This window comes from Elephantulus edwardii, unplaced genomic scaffold (genome assembly GCF_000299155.1).
Source record: "Elephantulus edwardii isolate Elephantulus edwardi_28Jun2011 unplaced genomic scaffold, EleEdw1.0 scaffold00038, whole genome shotgun sequence".
Lineage (NCBI taxonomy): Eukaryota > Metazoa > Chordata > Mammalia > Macroscelidea > Macroscelididae > Elephantulus > Elephantulus edwardii.
The window spans coordinates 6,656,599-6,673,961 of record NW_006399788.1 but is presented as its reverse complement, the minus strand read 5'-3'; the positions used below and the strand labels follow the sequence as shown (position 1 = coordinate 6,673,961).

General features: G+C 38.1%; 1 protein-coding gene across 2 annotated transcripts in view; it reads right to left on the bottom strand.

The window, feature by feature from the left end:
• Window positions 1-17,363, bottom strand: part of PPP3CC (protein phosphatase 3, catalytic subunit, gamma isozyme) — a 139,275-nt gene that overhangs the window by 77,498 nt on the left and 44,414 nt on the right. The window contains exons 2-3 of one of the 2 annotated variants that reach the window (XM_006884832.1): window positions 6,863-7,060; window positions 5,855-5,979 (exon numbers count right to left, since the gene is read on the bottom strand). In XM_006884832.1, coding sequence (XP_006884894.1) covers window positions 5,855-5,979; window positions 6,863-7,060 — 323 coding nt within the window. Of the gene's footprint in view, window positions 1-5,854; window positions 5,980-6,862; window positions 7,061-17,363 lie in introns of those variants that run through there. The other variant, XM_006884833.1, reaches the window with a different exon arrangement.

Here is a 17,363-nt window from a genome sequence, read left to right as displayed (position 1 = left end):
AATATAAATTACAAAAAAAAATACAAACAGCAATTATACACATGGACCTCACCTAACAGACTACATAGGAATCAGATGGATTACATCTGTGGAAAAAGTCAAAGAAGCTCAATATCAGCCGTGAAATCAAGGCCAGGTGTAACTACGGAACAGGCCATCAATTACTCACATGCAAGTTGAAAATGGAGTACAAGATAATTAAAACAAGTCCACAAGAACCGAAATATGACTTTGAGTCAGTCCAATCTGAATTTAAAAACCATCTCAAGAATATATTTGACAAATTGAATACTAATGATTAAAGACCTGATGAGTTATAGGATGACAGTCAGGATATAATTTTTTGTCATTACAAAGGCAAGAGAAAAGGAAAAGACATAAATAGATTTCAGAAGAGACTCAGAAACTTGCACTAGAGGGTGGAGAGGCTAGAATAAAGGAAATGCTTAAGTGAAAGAGATTAATAGAAGTTTGAGAGACAAAATATCAAGATTATTAGCTATGCAAAAATTAAAAACAATGCAAAACACCTCACTGTCATCAAACTGGAACCAATTCATAGCTAATCCTCCAGTGGGTTTGCAGGGCAGTAAGTTGATTGCACAGGAGAAGACTGCCCAAACTTCTCCCGCGGAGCAGCTGGGGGAAGCCTATGTGCTGGCAATGCAGCTTCTTACCACTAAGCCACCAGAGGAGGTTCTAAATCACAACCCATTCACCAGCATTGCAGAGAGTCACAATAGATATTGTCTAAAATTGAAGCAAGTAATTAAAGATATGACTCATTCTTTACCTTATGAGAATCTTCCAGGAAATAATCTCTCCTGTGAAAAACACATTTCTTCAAAGCACAGTATTTTCTTTAATTTTACTGCAGTTTCCTTTTCTTGTGTCACATGCAAGGAATTTTAATATTTTACAAATATATCTATTCTATACTCATACTCATTTGTTTGTATGGTGAGAATAATACTTGGAAAAAAGTTCACCTAATATTCAGCAATAACAACCCACCTCAATTCATTGTTGCCAAGGTAGAAACAACTCACAGCTGACCCGCCAGGGGACTTTTTGAATGCTGTCAATTCCTCCTGAGGAGAGGCTGGTGGGTTCAAACTGCTGAGCAGCCATCATTAATATTAGGTGACCTTTCCCCAGACATTCTTCTTGGCATACTCAGATAACGGAATAGGAATACAAAGTAGATATACCTTTAAAATGGCTATTTCTGAATAAAGGAGTTCTGATGGTATAGTCTAGAGGGTTGCATTACTAATGCAAAGATGGCATCTCACTGGCAGTTCAAATTCACCAGCTTTTCTGTGAAAGAAAGATAAGGAATTGATTCCTGTGCTGGTTACAGCCTCCAAAAAGTCACTGGAGCATCAGCTGTAAGTTGGTTCTGACTCAAAGGCAGTAAGAGAGAGAGAGAGATTTCTGATTAAAGGGATTTGAAATTTGTTGGTTTTGCCTCTGCTTCAATCTACTCTATTAATAATTTGCTGCTGGTGGTGGGGAGGTTGTTATTACCAGCATTTCTAGAAAATGGAAATTTTCTAGCACACCTAGTCCTGCTCCATCATATGATCAGTGTGCTGGACCCTTGCTATCCATAGAAGGCATCAAGCTTCTTTTATTCTTTTACTACATGGCCTTTTAACTGTGCATCATCTACATCATTATCTCCTTAAAATATAATGTAAATTAAGGAAAAGAAACAAAAATAAATTTGAGAACAAAATAAAGATAAACTTGGGCAATTGAGGTTTGAAACTGCTTTCTCAAGGTTTAGGAACCTCAAAGTCCAACTTTAGAGCACCAACTCTAAGGGGAGGCTAGTTCACAGGAAAATGCCTTAAGTTTCTGCACCTAGGCAACTTTTATGTGGCTGACATCTCTTTCTTCTGTATCTGTTTCTTTTACTTGCTTGTTTAATCTTTTTATATCACAAAGAAAGACTTATTTAAGACAAATCTTGTACTAATCTGGTCTCATTTATACAATAAAAACCCCTCCTCAAATGGGATTATCACCACAGACGTGGTTGTTAGGCGCCGTCCAGTCGATAAGGACTCAGAGTCCCTCTGAACAACAGACCAAAACCTTACCCTATCCTGCACCAATCTCACCACCTCCATCATGCTCACGCCCTCAGTGGTAGGCATTGTTTCAATCCATCTCATTGAGGGGATTACTCACTTTTTATGATTCCACTTTTATCAGCAAGATGTCTTTTCCCAAAAATTGGCACCTGCTTATAATATGCCCAAAGTATATTATAGGAAGTTTGGCCATCTTTGTGTTGGTTCAGGTGCACCTTAGTTTTTAAACTGACCTTCTTACTCTTTAAGATTTAACAGAGGTCCTTAACAGCAGCTTTATCCACTGCAATGTCTTTTGATTTTGTGATGGCTACTATCATGGTGTTGATTGTGAATCTGAGTAAAGCAAAATCACTGGGAACGTGAATCTTTTTTTTTTTCATCTATCTTGAAGATAAAGAAAAAGAAAAAGATGCCTATTGGTCCAGTGTCAATTAATCTCATCTAGGGTCTTCCTTTTCTGCACTGTCCCAACACCCTAAAGAAAAAGAAAAAGAAAAAGATGCCTATTGGTCCAGTGTCAATTAATCTCATCTAGGGTCTTCCTTTTCTGCACTGTCCCAACACCCTTCCAAGTATGTTGTCCTCCTCCAAGGACTTGTCCCTCCTGCACACATGCCCCATGTATGTAAGATGGAGCTTCAGAATCCTTGCCTCTAAGGAGAAACTTGGTATGGTAACTGGGGTAATAGGGGTAGATGTGTCAGAATTAGTGAGCCTGGATCAGGACAGGGCAGGGTTCAGAGCTACTGTACAAAGAGTCACTTTGAGTTGAGGCAACTCGAAGGCACATAATAACAACAATTGTTCCAGTGCTGAGGATCTTTATTTTCTTTATGTTGAAGTATGACCCATATTGAAGGCTGTAGTCTTTGACCTTATTCTGCAAGTGATTCAAGTCCTCCAAGCAAGGGTGTTCTACCTGTATTACATAGGTTGTTGATGAGTCTTCCTCCAATTCTGATGCCATATTCTTCTTAAGATAGTTCAACTTCTCAGCATATAGATTAAATAGGTGTTATATGCTCAGGGCACAGATTGAACAGGTATGGAAAAAGGATTCAACCCCAATGCACATGTTTTCTATTATAAATAATGCAAGAGCCACTTAATTTATTAAAAAAGATTACTTCTTATCCAGGTACAGGTTTCATAGGAGTACAATTAAGTGTTCTGAAATTTCCACTCTTCTCAATGCCATCCATAATTTATTTAACTCACATAGTCAAAAGCATCTGCATAGGCAATAAAGCACAAGTGTCTTTCTGGTATTCTCTGCTTTCAGCCAAGATCCATCAATCAGCAATGATATTTTTCATTCCATGTCCTCTTCTAAATTCAGCTAAATTTCTGACAGTTCTCTGTCAACACACTATTTTAACCACTTTTTGATAATCTTCAGCAATATTTTACTTGCTTGTGATACTAATGATATACCTCTTTTTTTAAAAAAAAATTGGGAATAAGAATCTGTTTAGTCCATTGGCCAGGTAGCCATATTTTGTAATTCTTGGAATAAACTAGTGAGTCTATCCAGGGCTGCACGTGTGTGCTGAAAACCTTCAGTTAGTATTCTGCCCATTCCCGGAATCTAATTTTTTTGCTAATGCTTTTAGAGCAGCTTGAATTTCTTCCTTCAGTACCATAGCTTCTTCTGAAATGGTCAGGTGTTGATGAATTTCTTCTGATACAGCAAAAGTTTGTATTCATTGTCTTCTTTTGATGTTTCTTATTATTCTTTAGAAATTTTGCCTATGTTGCTGTTGTTGTTATGTGGTGTCAAGTCGCCTGCGACTCACAGCAACCTTATATGCAAGAGCCCTAAACCCTGCTATATCCTGTGCCAATCTCACTGTCTCTGACACACCTACCCCTATTACCCTAGTCAACGAATTAAGACATCTCATCAAGGGTCTTCCTTTCCTGTGCTGTCCAAGGACTGGTCCCTCCTTGCAACATGTCCAAAGTGTGTCAGATGAAGCTTCAGGATCCTTGCCTCCAAGGAGCAGCCTGGTTTAACCCTCTCCAGGATGAACCTGTGAAGCAGCTGATGGATTCGAACCGCATGCCTTTGGGTAAGCAATGCAACTCTTGCACGTGAGGCATATACCAAATACAATAGAAATATGCATACACTGGGTAGAGAGAATTGAGATAATAGAAGTTAGAGATGAGGATAAAAAGACCAACAAAATAAAAGAGAAAGACTGCAAAGACTAATGGTAAATATATACCAATTTTTCTAAATGGTTCTTCAAATGCCTAATCTAAACAATCAATATTTTTCCCCCAGATTACCTGATTAGACTCCTGTTGATCAACTTTCTCTCACTCTTGGGCCTCTATAATCATATCTCCACACATAACATGTGTTTTATTGTCACTTTTCAGAAAAGAACAAAACAAACAATATACCTCTGATGGTTTCCTATCACATTCAGACTACAATCCAAATTCCTTACTATGATTTGTAACCTGCTTATCCATTATGAACTGATTTATGTTCCCTGCTTTAAAAAATGTGCAAGTCTTTCAGAGGCGCATGGTTCGAATCCATCAGATACTCTGCCGGGGAAGGAGGGACAATCTCCTCCTGTACCTGTCAGATCTGATTTGATGGTACACACACACACAAATAATAAAATAAAAAAAATTTTTTTTAAAAAAGTGCAAGTCTTAGGGGAGCTCTGGTGGCCTAGTGGCAAGGAGCTGCAACTACAATCCCAGAGGCACACAGTTCGAATCCACCAGATGCTCTGCTGGGAAAAGGAGGGACAATCTCCTCCTGTACCAGTCAGATCTGATTTGATGGTACACGCACACAAAAATTTAAAAAAAAAGTGCAAGTCTTAACCACTGTACATGTAAAACTGACCTTGGAGACTCCTTGGAAATGAGCAGAGTGGATATGAACTCTAATGGCCCTGGAGTTGTTGCTGTTAGGTGCTAGCAAATCAACTGTGACTTATAGCAACACTATGAATAACAGCTGAATCTCTATCCTTACAACCTCTAATATGCTCAAGCCCACTCTAAGAGTCAGTGTGTCAGTCCATTTTGTTGAAGGTCTTCATCTCTTTCTTTTACCCTCCACTTTTCCCAGCTATGAGTCTCAAGCAACTAGATGGCACATAACAACAACATAACTATCATATAGAGTGAATAACAACTCATTTAAATTACATATAGCCTGACCCTGTATGTTCCTCCCTTTAAGGAGGAAAAACTAGTAAACATTTATTTGTAAATCCAGATTAATACAACTTTCTACCTATTCATGTTTTTTAAGTCAGTAACTGATTTTTTTTTCTTAAGGATTTTTCTTTCCTAACAACTGTGTGGTTTCCTGGTTGCTGTGTGTTGTTGAATCAGTTCCTACTTGTAATGAACTCTCTGTTACAGAGTAACTGCCTCCTAGGCTAGACTCTATGGGAGCAGATTGCAGGTCTTCTCTCTCACTCAGCCATTGGTGGATTCAAGCCAACAACCTTTCAGTTAACAGTCAAGTCCTCGACCACTGTGTTATCAGTGCTCCTTCTACTTATAGATTATGTATTATCTATTAGACTTGTTAAAAGGGTAGACTTCCTTTATCAGTTAAAACATTTTCTATTCTTTTCATTATTGAAAGTGGTAAAGTTAATAAAAATTCTGTCAGTATTCTCACTGCAATTTCTTCAGCTGAAGAATAGAAAACAAATATTCTTAAAAAGACAAGATGATAGTTCCTATATGTTCAGTTTCATTTTTACCTCTATACTGAAATAGCCTCTGTCCACATAGTCACCAAGAAAGAGGTAGCGTGTATTGTTAGGTGATCCTCCAACTTCAAATAACTTCATAAGATCAAAGAACTGTCCATGGATATCACCACATACTACGGGGGGAAAAAGAACATAAGGTGAAGTCAAAGTTTCTTAGGGAAAAAAGGCGTAGAGGTTGCATCCTAACAAAAGAGATTACAAAAAAAGTTTAACACAAGACTAAAAGAACAAAGTAAGTTTTTAAATTTTATCCGTTTTTATTAGGTTTCTCGATAATTTTCGTATAATTGTACTTTTATGAACTAGTCATCCTACAAATACTAAAACCCCAAAACTCATTGCTGTTGAGTAGATTCTGAATCTTAATGACCCTATGGATGCAAGTCGAGGATTCTGAAGTTTTGTTTCACATATTTTGGGCATGTGGCCAGGAGGGACCGATCCTGGGAGAAGGACATCACACATGGAAGGGTGAAAGGACAGCACAGCAGAGGAAGACCCGGATGACATGGACTGACACAGTAACTGGGGTAATGAGGGTACAGGGTAGGTGTGGTGAAGTCAGTGGGACTGGCTCAGGACAGGGCAGGGTGCAGAGCTGCTGTACAGACGGTCACAATGGGTCATAGGTGGCTTGATGGCACATAACAACAACAACAACAGTGACCCTATAGGGTACAGTAGAATTGCCCCACAGGGCTTCCCAGGCTGTAAAGGAAGCCAACAGCCACATCTTCCTCCCATTGAGTAGCTGGTGGGTTCGGACTTCTGACCTTTTTGTTCACATCAGAACACTTAAACCCTATAGCACCATAGCTCCTTCTAGAAATATTAGACATTTAAAATTTTATTTCTTTAACGAATAACAAGTATACCCAATAATCCTAACACTTATCTCATAATTATTATAAACATTATCACGTTACATTTCAGCTGATTATTTGTATATTTTTTTTCTCCAAAATATATGTACCATCATCTAAATTCTTCTGATACCTGTGATTGGAGCATCTACTTCTATCATAGTCTTTTCTTGTCTCAGGATGGCAGCCCCATCATTGATTATCTTTAAGGCTACTTCCTCTTCCAGTCGGCCTTCCTTTACCAAATGGTTTTTCAAAACATCAATTTTAGGTTTTCCATTTTCATATACTTCCTTCAATGTGAGACGATGGGTTGGAGGAAAGGGGACAGCTAAAAAGAGAGAGAGAAAAATAAGAAAATTTATAAAGAACAACCCTAATACACTTATGTGACAAACTAAATTTAATAAATCATTAGGATTTTACATTCATAGTACTTGAACAATGTGAGGAGGGGAAGTTCAACATACTACATACCACAAACACTCAATTTGAGAAAGGCCAAAGTTACAATTATTTGAAAAATGTGTGGCTACACACACAAATATACATCCAAATATTACAGTTTATGTATATTATATGAACCTGAAAGACTTCTGAAACTAATTCATGGAACAAAATAAAAGTGAAACAAGGAAGAAAGAAAAAAAGTGAAACAAGGGACTAGATGGTATGAAGTATTCTTTATATCTATGGAGAAAGTGTTGAAGATAAAACTATAGTTAAAAAAATGGAAGAAAAGAAATCACAATAGTAGAAGAATACTTCTTTCCTTTCAGAAATAACTTGATTAAATCATATGTTTTAGGAGTATTCCTGATCAGATATATTCTTAAGAGGTGACCAATATATTTATTACTAATAAAAATAAGAACATTATTAACAGGAGTTATATAGAGAATAATATCCTGTAGTAATAGAGCATAAACAAGAAGAACAGTTATGGAGAGTCTAGTTATATTTTTTATTAGAAATGCCTTCATATTCCTGTGTATATTTCACTGTTTGGGTTGTTTTTCTCCTATAAAGCACCTTGATTAAACCACTAAAATAATGGAATACTACCTTGAGATAAGGAGACCATAAATATTCCAGGGTCAGTGAAGCATATAAAGGGTCTGCAAAAGAGAGGAAGACCCTCTATGGAACAGACTGATATATGGGCTGCAATAAAGGGGTTGTGTGCAGGTGAGATGGTGATGATGGTACAGGATAGGGCAAGGTTCACAGCAATGGCAAGAGAAGGAGCTCACTTGACAGCACCTACCAATTATAATTTATATCCTAGATTGTTGTTGTTGTTATGTGCCATCAAGTTGCTTGTGACTCACAGTGACCCTATGTATAAGAGCTCTAAATCCTGCTCTATCCTGCACCAACCTCATTGTCTCTGGCACACCTACCCCCATTATCCCAGTGACTGAATCAATCCATCTCATAGAGGGTCTTCCTCTCCTCCACTGTCCCTCCACCCTCCCAAGAATGACGTCCCTCTCCAAGGACTGGTCCCTCTTTGTAACATGTCCAAAGTATGTCAGATGAAGCTTCAGAATGCTTGAATCCAAGGAACAGCCTGATTTAACCTTCTTCAGGATGAGTCTGTTTGTTCTTTTAGCAGTCCATGGTATATTCAACACTCTCCTCCAGCACCACAGCTCAAAGGCATCAATTCTTCTATCATCCCTAGTCTCTGTCCAGCTCTCTAATGCACAGCAAGCAATTGTGAAGACTATGGCCTGGATCAGGTGCACCTGTCTCCAGAATGATGACGTTGCTCTTTAGTACTCTAGAGAAGTCCCTGACAGCCGACTTTCCCAATGCAAATCATCTTGATTTCCTGGCTTCTGGTGCCAAGAGTGTTGACTGTGGAGCCAATCAAACTAAAACTGTTAACTATCTCAATCCCTTCACCATCCATAATGATGCTACCAATTGGCCCAGTGGTAAGAATCTTTGTTTTCTTGATGTTGAGCTTCAATCCATATTGAAGTATATTCAATCCATTCTGCAGCAAGTGCTTCAGGTCCTCCTAAGTTTCAGTAAGCTGGGTTCTAACATCGGCATAACGCAGGTTGTTTATTAATCTTTCTCCAATTTTGATGCCACATTTCTCCTCATACAGCCCAGCCTCTCGGATGATCTGTTCTACATATAGATTGAAAAGGTATGGAGACAGAACACATTCTTGGTGGACCCCCTTCCTGATTTTGAACCATGCAGTGTCTCCTTGCTCTGTCCTGTCTCCTGGTCCTAGTATAGGTTTCGCAAAAGCATGATCAAATTTTGTCCAGGATAAGCCCAGATTTTACTGCCTATCCCAGCATAACGATTTAAGAGCCTCTTTACACTCTCAAGAATATACTAATTTAAAGAATACATTAGGTGGTCACTCTACTTTTAAGTGAACGCAGAAAATTTTCTAGTTCTTGATTTGTGTAATTCTTTTGGAATATCAGCTGATCATCTTAATAGGAGAACCCAATTTTTTTTAGAATCCACTTCTAATGTAATAAAAAAATAAAATATTAGTGATACAAGTTTTATTTATTTGAAAGACCTTCTGAGACAAAATAAAAGGTTAGACCTGAAAAAGCTTAGTTTTTTTTTTACTAAGACACAATGGTACTCTGGGTTTTAAAAACAAAAATCCTTATGTTTAGAGATTTTTATTAAAATAGTTTTGAATTAAATTAACAGTGTTGTTGTTAGGTGCCGTTGAGTCAAGTATGACCCCAGTGACCCTATGAACAAAAGATCTGAACCTTGTTCTATCGTGTGCCATCCTTACACTTGCTGACACACTAGAGCCTATTGCGGAAGCCACTGCGTCAATCCAACTGGTTGAGGGTTTTCCTCTCCTTTGCTGACTCTCTGCCTTTCCAAGCATTATGTTCCTCTCCAAGGACTAACCCCTCCTAGCAATATGCTTGAACTGTGTGATGCAAAGCTTTATCATCTTTGCCTCCAAAGAGCACTCTTGTTGCACTTTCTCCAAGACATATTTGTTTGTTCTTTTGTCAGTCCATGGGATGTTCAGCACTCTTCTCCAATAACACAGCTCATCAAGTCATCTTCTGTCATCATTATTTATAGTCTAGTTCTCAGATGCATAGCAAGAGATTGGAAAGACGCATGTGTTGGTCAGATGCACCTTAGTCCTCAAATTGACATAACTGTTGTTATTGTTATTTGTCATTGAGTAGCCTCCGATTCAGCGATCCTATGCACAGTAACTTAAACTGTCTTATTCTGAGCTAATCGTCTCCAACACACTGGCCTGTATTACTCCAGTCACTGTGTCAATCCATCTCATCCATGGTCTTCATCTCCTATGTTGTCCCTCCACCCTTCCAAGCATGATGTCCTTCTCTAAGGACTCTTCCTTCCTGTAAACATGCCCAAAGTAGTATGTGATGGAGTTCCGAAATCCTTGTCTCCAGAGAGCAGGTTGGTTTCACTGTCTCCAGAACAGACCTCTCTAAGACAGATCTCTTTGTTCTCTTGGTGGCCCATTCTATAGAACAAAAACTCAAAGGCATTGATTCTTCTTTTGTCATCCTTATTCATTACCCAGCTTTCTGAGGCATAGCAAGTAATTACGAAGACCATGGCACCTCAGTCTCTAGACTGACATGTTTGTACTTCAGCATTCTGGAGAGGTCCTTGATTTTCCTAATCCAATTCATCTTTTGATTTCCTGGCTGCTTGTTCCACGAGTGTTGATTGTGGACCCGAACAAGCAGAAACTGTTGACAATCTCAATGTCTTCTCCATCTATCATGGTGCTACCAACTGGCCTTGTGGTGAGAATCTGTTTTCCTGATGTTGAGCATCAATCCATACTGAAGACTACAGTCCTTTATTTTCTGCAGCAGACGCTTCAGGTCCTCTTCAGTTTCACTGAACAAGGTTGTCGATCAATTTATTTCTTAGTGCTTATTCTTAATTTCTGACTATCAAGCCTACCTAACTCTGTAGTACTACCTTTTCCCAGTCTTAAGATCATTCCAACAGGATTTTGATTTGTTGCTAATCTTCTACTTTGTAAATAAAATAAACTGATCAACAAAGTAAAAAATAAAATTAAATAACCCAAAACAAGAATGTTGAAAATGTTGAACTAGACAAAAAGGATGTTCCACAGACAAAAAGTCACTCCATTTCAATCAGTGGTATTATCATGGCTAATTAAAATAATTTTCTTCCAATATTACTCAGTTGTAATCAGAAGAGAACTTACTAAATAGGAAATTTAGTTTTCTTAGGCATTTTAAGAGTAAAGTGAGCAGAGGTGACAGCAACTAAAGAACTCGGAAGAAAGTAATTTAGAGTAATATTTTTTTTCTTTAAGTTTTTAAGTTACAATTTACTGAAAACAAAATAAAAAAGACAAGTCACTTAGTTGAATGGAAGTGAAACAAGGTTGAAGTGGATCAAGGGGATTATATATCCAGCTAAAAGAAATGGGACACAGCTTAACAAGGAACACTGAGAGGTATTAAGGTTAGCTTAGGACAACAACATGCATGAAAGAAAGTTCAAGTATTAAGTTTTTAGGTTAAGGCAAATAAAATCTGTTTCCTTAAAATAAGGAAGAAAGAATATTCAACTATAGAGGAGTGGGTCCTATTTCTCCAAAGTTATGTCCTAAAATGCCATAATGTTTTAAAGTCCTGAACACCATGTCCTTCTTTAACCATATAATTCTATATATACTCAACTGTGATTGGGTTGATTCACAGCAGAGTCACAGTTCTGTACAGACTAATGGAAAACTAGCTACATTTAGTCTGGAAACAATAGGAACTTTCAAATTAAACTTCACATTATCACTTTCTTAAAATGTGCTCCAGATACAGAGTGATCCTTTGTCTCAGCTTGCATGTTAGAATAGTCCCAGTTTATGCCTTTTGCCATGAAGTAATTATTAATGGTTGCTCCTTTTACTTTCAAGTATCCTGTTTCAAACAATCTATTTAAGAACAGCTTTCATTACAATCAAGTGAAATGTTTGTTTAATGTGAACTCTTAATAGTCAAATCTATGAATGGGATCAGATTTTGGGAGACTTTCACTTTTAAGAATCTGCATTTAACTGCTTTTGGTAATTTTTGTGTTCTGAAGACTGTGCCAGAGTAAAGCAGAAAAGTTGTTAAAGGGGATTCAAAGTAAAGAGACAATCTCAGATAATCAGCAACTTCATTCATCAGCCACCATTTCATCTTATTTTACTGATACTCACTTTTCTACCCCCAGGTCTCCTCTGTAGCTACAGAGATACTAAGAGGTTAGAAAGTGTTAAGTCCAAAGGGCTGAGAGCAGAGAGGTGAGGATGGGCATGGGGAAAATGATGGGGTCGCACAATTTGGTGGGTGAAGACAGGCATAAAGAAATGGGAAAGATCTGGTGGGGATCTAAAAAGGGTAATAATGGGCATAGTTCAACAGTGATTAATTTTACAAATTATAATGAATGGGAATGATTACATGAGACACAGTGTGAATGAAGGATAGTATGAAATAAAATTGATACAAATTTTGTGTGCACATCAATCTAAACTAAAAATTTTAAAAAGAGAGACAGAACCTAGAGTAGTCCTAAGGGTAGGAATTCTCCTCTTCCCCCAGTCTGTCAGGATATATAATTTTCAAAATGCAATAAAAGTAAGTAACTAGAAAATTTATCACAGATTTAGAAATTCTATCACTTTAAAATGCTATACAAGGATATTTTGGTGGATTTTTGTTTCTGTTGTTAAAGACAGGAAAGTCATTAAGACACAGAAAGATTCACAGAAAGTGTGGGTCCATCTGGGGAATATAGGGGTGAGAATGGAGTCACCATACAAGTTTTTAAATGCTCTCTGTTTTCATCATAAATTAGCAATAATTAATCAATTGACACTGGTGTACAGGTCCATTTTGAGTAACACTGGTCTGGTTAAAGAAGTCTCTGTGCGGTACACAAAGCTGAGTGCCTGCCTGCTAAGTAAACGAGACATTTCAAGCCCACCCAGAAGTATCTCAGAAGAAAGACCTGGTAATCTGCTTCTGAGAATTCACAGCCTTGAGAGCTACATGAAGCACAGTCCTGCACCGGCACCCAGGGGGTCACTATGATTTGGAATCAACTTGATGGCAACTGGCTTGGTTTTGGTCTGGTTAAACATGAATTTAGGGTAACAGAAATAGGACTAGAGAAAACAACTAGATACTATATAAATATTCTAGCTCTAGCTTAGATTTAAGTAAGTTCATTGTAGTTTGGTTTTTTGTTTAAAAAAAGATGTTTCTCATCTACAACTGGGAGAGAACAAAATAGATGAATGGGACCTTCTAAGAATCAAATCCCTACTGACATCAAAAAACTTATCCCGGAAAACAAAAAAAAAAAAAAAAAGGAAAGGAAAAAACTTCTCCAACACGGTAAAAAGGAAAGCCACAGACTGGGAAAAAAATATTTGGTAATGATATATCTGATAAGGGATTCATATCTAAAATTCATAGAATGCTCCAACACCTCAGCAAGAAAACAACAGAATTGCAAAATGGGCAAAGGATATGAATAGACACTTTGCCAAAGAAGACAGACATTCAGATGGCAGATAAACACATGAATCCCTAGCTATCAGAGACATACAAATTAAAACAAGAAGGGGTCGTGGCACTAGAGATATTGTAGCTGATGTTAGATGGATCTTGGCTGAAAGCAGAGAATACCAGAGGAATGTCTATCTGTGTTTCACTGACTATGCAAAGGCATTTGACTGTGTAGATCATAACAAACTGTGGCTGACGCTGAGAAGAATGGGAATCCCAGAACACTTGATCGTTCTAATGCGAAACCTATGCTTGGACCAGGAGGCAGTCGTCAGAACAGAGCAAGGGAACACTGCATGGTTCAAAATTGGGAAGGGCGTACGCCAGGGATGCATCCTATCTCCATACCTTTTCAACCTATATGCAGAACAGATTATCCGGGAGGCTGGGCTCTATGAGGAGAAATGTGGGGTCAAGATTGGTGGACGATTTATCAACAATCTGCGTTATACGGATGACACAACCCTGCTTGCTGAAACTGAGGAGGACCTGAAGCGCCTGCTGCAGAGTGTCAAGGACTGCAGCCTACAATATGGATTGAGGCTCAATGTCAAGAAGACAAAGATTCTCACCACTGGACCAATTGGCAGCATCAGGATGGATGGTGAAGAGATTGAGATTGTACACAGCTTTAGTTTGCTTGGCTCCATAGTCAACAGTCTTGGCACCAGCAGCCAGGAAATTAAAAGGCGCATTGCCATGGGAAAGTCTGCTGTTAGGGACCTCTCCAAAGTGTTGAAGAGCAATGGTATCTCTTTGGAGAATAAGATACGTCTGATACAGGCCATGGTCTTCGCAATCACCTGTTATGCATCAGAGAGTTGGACAATGACCAAGGAGGATAGAAGGAGAATTGATGCCTTTGAGCTGTGGTGCTGGAGAAGAGTATTGAGAATACATACCATGGACTGCTAGGAAAACAAACAGATTTGTCCTGAAAAGGGTTAAAACGGGTGGCTCCTTGGAGGCAAGGATTCTGAGGCTCCGTCTAACATACTTTGGACATGTTGTGAGCAGAGACCGGTCCTTGGAGAGGGACATCATGCTTGGGAGGGTGGAGGGACAGCGCAGGAGAGGAAGGCCCTCTATGAGATGGATTGATTCATTGACTGGGATAATTGGGATGGGAGTGTCAGAGACAGTGCGATTGGCACAGGACAGAGCGGAGTTAGGGCTGTTGTACATAGGGTCGCTATGAGTCGCAGGCGACTCGACGGCACATAACAACAACAACAACAACATGAGATATCATCTCACCCCAGCAAAGTTCAAGAGGGCAGCAAAACAACTAATACTGGCAAGGTTGTGAAGAGACTGGAGCCCTTACTCACTGTTGGTGTGAGTGTAAAATGGTGCAGCCACTATGGAAGGTATTTTGGCACTTTCTCAAAGACTTAGAAATAGAAATACCACTTAACCCAACAATTGTACTGCTGGGAATATACTGTAAAGAAACCAGAGCTGCTACCCAAACAGATATATGCACACCTATGTTTATTGCTGTTATTCAGAGCAGCAAAAAGATGGAAATAATATAAGTCCCCATCAACAAACATATGGCTAGAAAAACTACGGTATATTCACACAATGGACTACTATGCAGCACTGAAAATAGTGAACTCATAAAATATTATACAACATGGGTGACTCTGGAGGACATTATGCAGAGTGAAATGTCTCAGTGTCAAAAGGTCAAATACTGCACAACACTACTGTTATGAAGCAAGACTGATATGGGTGGGTGGTTTGGGAGAATAGGAAAAGAATGGATAGGTAATGAACACTGTATTGGAACATATGAGGGAGAGAATTGCTTAAAAGGATTACACGGTTAGGCTTAATATGTAAGACAATGGTCCAGAATAAGAGGTACACTGCAAAGAGGACTGGTAGAGGGGGAGGAAATTATGCAACAATGAATAAATATTTTTTTAAAAGGAAAATTAGCTAGGGGAGAAGGAGGGAGGAAAATGTGCAACAACAAATGAATGAAAATCCAACTTTTCTGTAAAAAAATTTTTTAAAGAAACCTCAAAACATAAACGAGAGAATATGTATTATAGCCACTAAAAAAAAAAAAGATGTTTCTCTGACTTCATTACTCACTGTACCGCTAATAACCTTTTTCTAAGTACCCACATGAAAACCTCTTTTCCAACGGTGTTAGAGGTCAGAAAAGCCCTTACAATAATGAAATTAAAACTTAAACTCTGCAGGAAATTAACAAACTGGGTTTTTCTCTTCTATCATCTTATCCACGGCACTGTGATGGGTAAGGAACACAACAAAGGCAAGTGGTTCATAGCTTGTCTCCAGGAGAAGGATGGGCAATCTCTTTACACGCGATTTACAGTCTCTGAAGAGCCACTGGAGGGTCAGCTAAGAGTTGGTTCTGACTAGATAACATATAACAATATCTTATCTATAATTAAAATATGAAGTCTATAAACTGTAACATAGTTAAAATGTGATTTAAATTTCAAAAAATTCTATAATTAAGTCCTTTGAATAATTTACTGTATCTCCCCAACTACCAAAAAAAGGTGAAAAAATCCACAAGCGTAAGTAAATTGTTTTAAACATTCTGTAAGGCAAATTATGCAAAGGAAAAAACTTAGTGTGCCTAGACAAATTTACAAAGTCAAGAGAAATGGCAAATATGATATCACAGGGCTTTTCCCCTCAAGTTATAACTCAATCTATAAAGTATTTAAATAAAAAATTAGAACGACATCATTGAAATTAATAATAATAATAATAATAATAATAATATTTTTTAAAAATTAGAACTACAAAATACTACATAGGCAAAGAAGTAGCAAGAGGGTAGTACGGTTTTTTAAAAGTATTATTCTGATCCACAGACACATACCCTCAATAAGAATACCCTATAATAATAATATGTAAAAAAATTATGCCATAACATGTTAAGGAAATGGAATCAAAGTTAGGAAAAAAAAGAACAAAGAAAACCCATTCATTTACTGAGCACTGGCTGTGAAATAAAGAAAAACAAAGAGGGATGATGGTTAGTTACATCTAGGGATTCAGTTCATGCAATACTTTCTTTTAGTTTTATCCTTGTTTACATGCAAAGTTCATAAAATTTGTACACATTGTCTTCACATAGGATATTTCCCCTTTTGTTTACCCATCTCTCCCTCCATTCACAAACTATGTGACCCTATAATTAAGCTCCCCCCTCTCCTCCTTGGATCCTTGTACTTGTTCTATAACAATGGTCTTGTACAGTATTTGTCCTTATGAAACTGAGTTAGTTCACTTAGCATAATGCTCTCCCGTCCCTCCCATGTTAGGCAATAATATACAAAATAACTGCTTCGCATGCTGCATAATATTCCATTGTGTGAATGTACCATAATACTTTCAATTTATAATCACAGCACAGATGTTTCTTTACTTCATTATTGTGGCTGCATACTGCTGCTTTAAATATTCCATTTATTAAGGTTTCAGCCTTCCATAATAGTATCTTCCATAATACTATCCATAATAGTATCTTCCATAATTTTTCAAGTTTCAAAGAAAGTGTATACAAGTTAGTATTCTCAAGGTAAATGAGTAACTTCGGACATTTTATTTGTTAAAAAAACTAGACTAATCAAGCAAACTAGGCATTTGCTAAGGAAAGAAGAAAAATGTCAGTGCCCAAGTTAGAGCTTTGCTAGTTAATACTGTCACCTGGGTAGGAAATTATCCCTTCATTTTTTATATGTTGTTGCTATGTGCCGTCGAGTCGCTTGCGACTCATAGCAACCCTATGTACAACAGCCCTAAACTCTGCTGTGTTCTGTGCCAATCGCACCGTCTCCAATACACCCATCCTGATTATCCCAATCACTGAATCAATCCATCTCATAGAGGGCCTTCCCCTCCTGTGCTGTCCCTCCACCCTACCAAGTATGATGTCCCTCTCCAAGGACCAAGCGATCCCTCCTTACAACATGTCCAAAGTATGTTAGACGGAGCCTCAGAATCCTTGCCTCCAGGGAGCTGCCTGGTTTGACCCTTTCC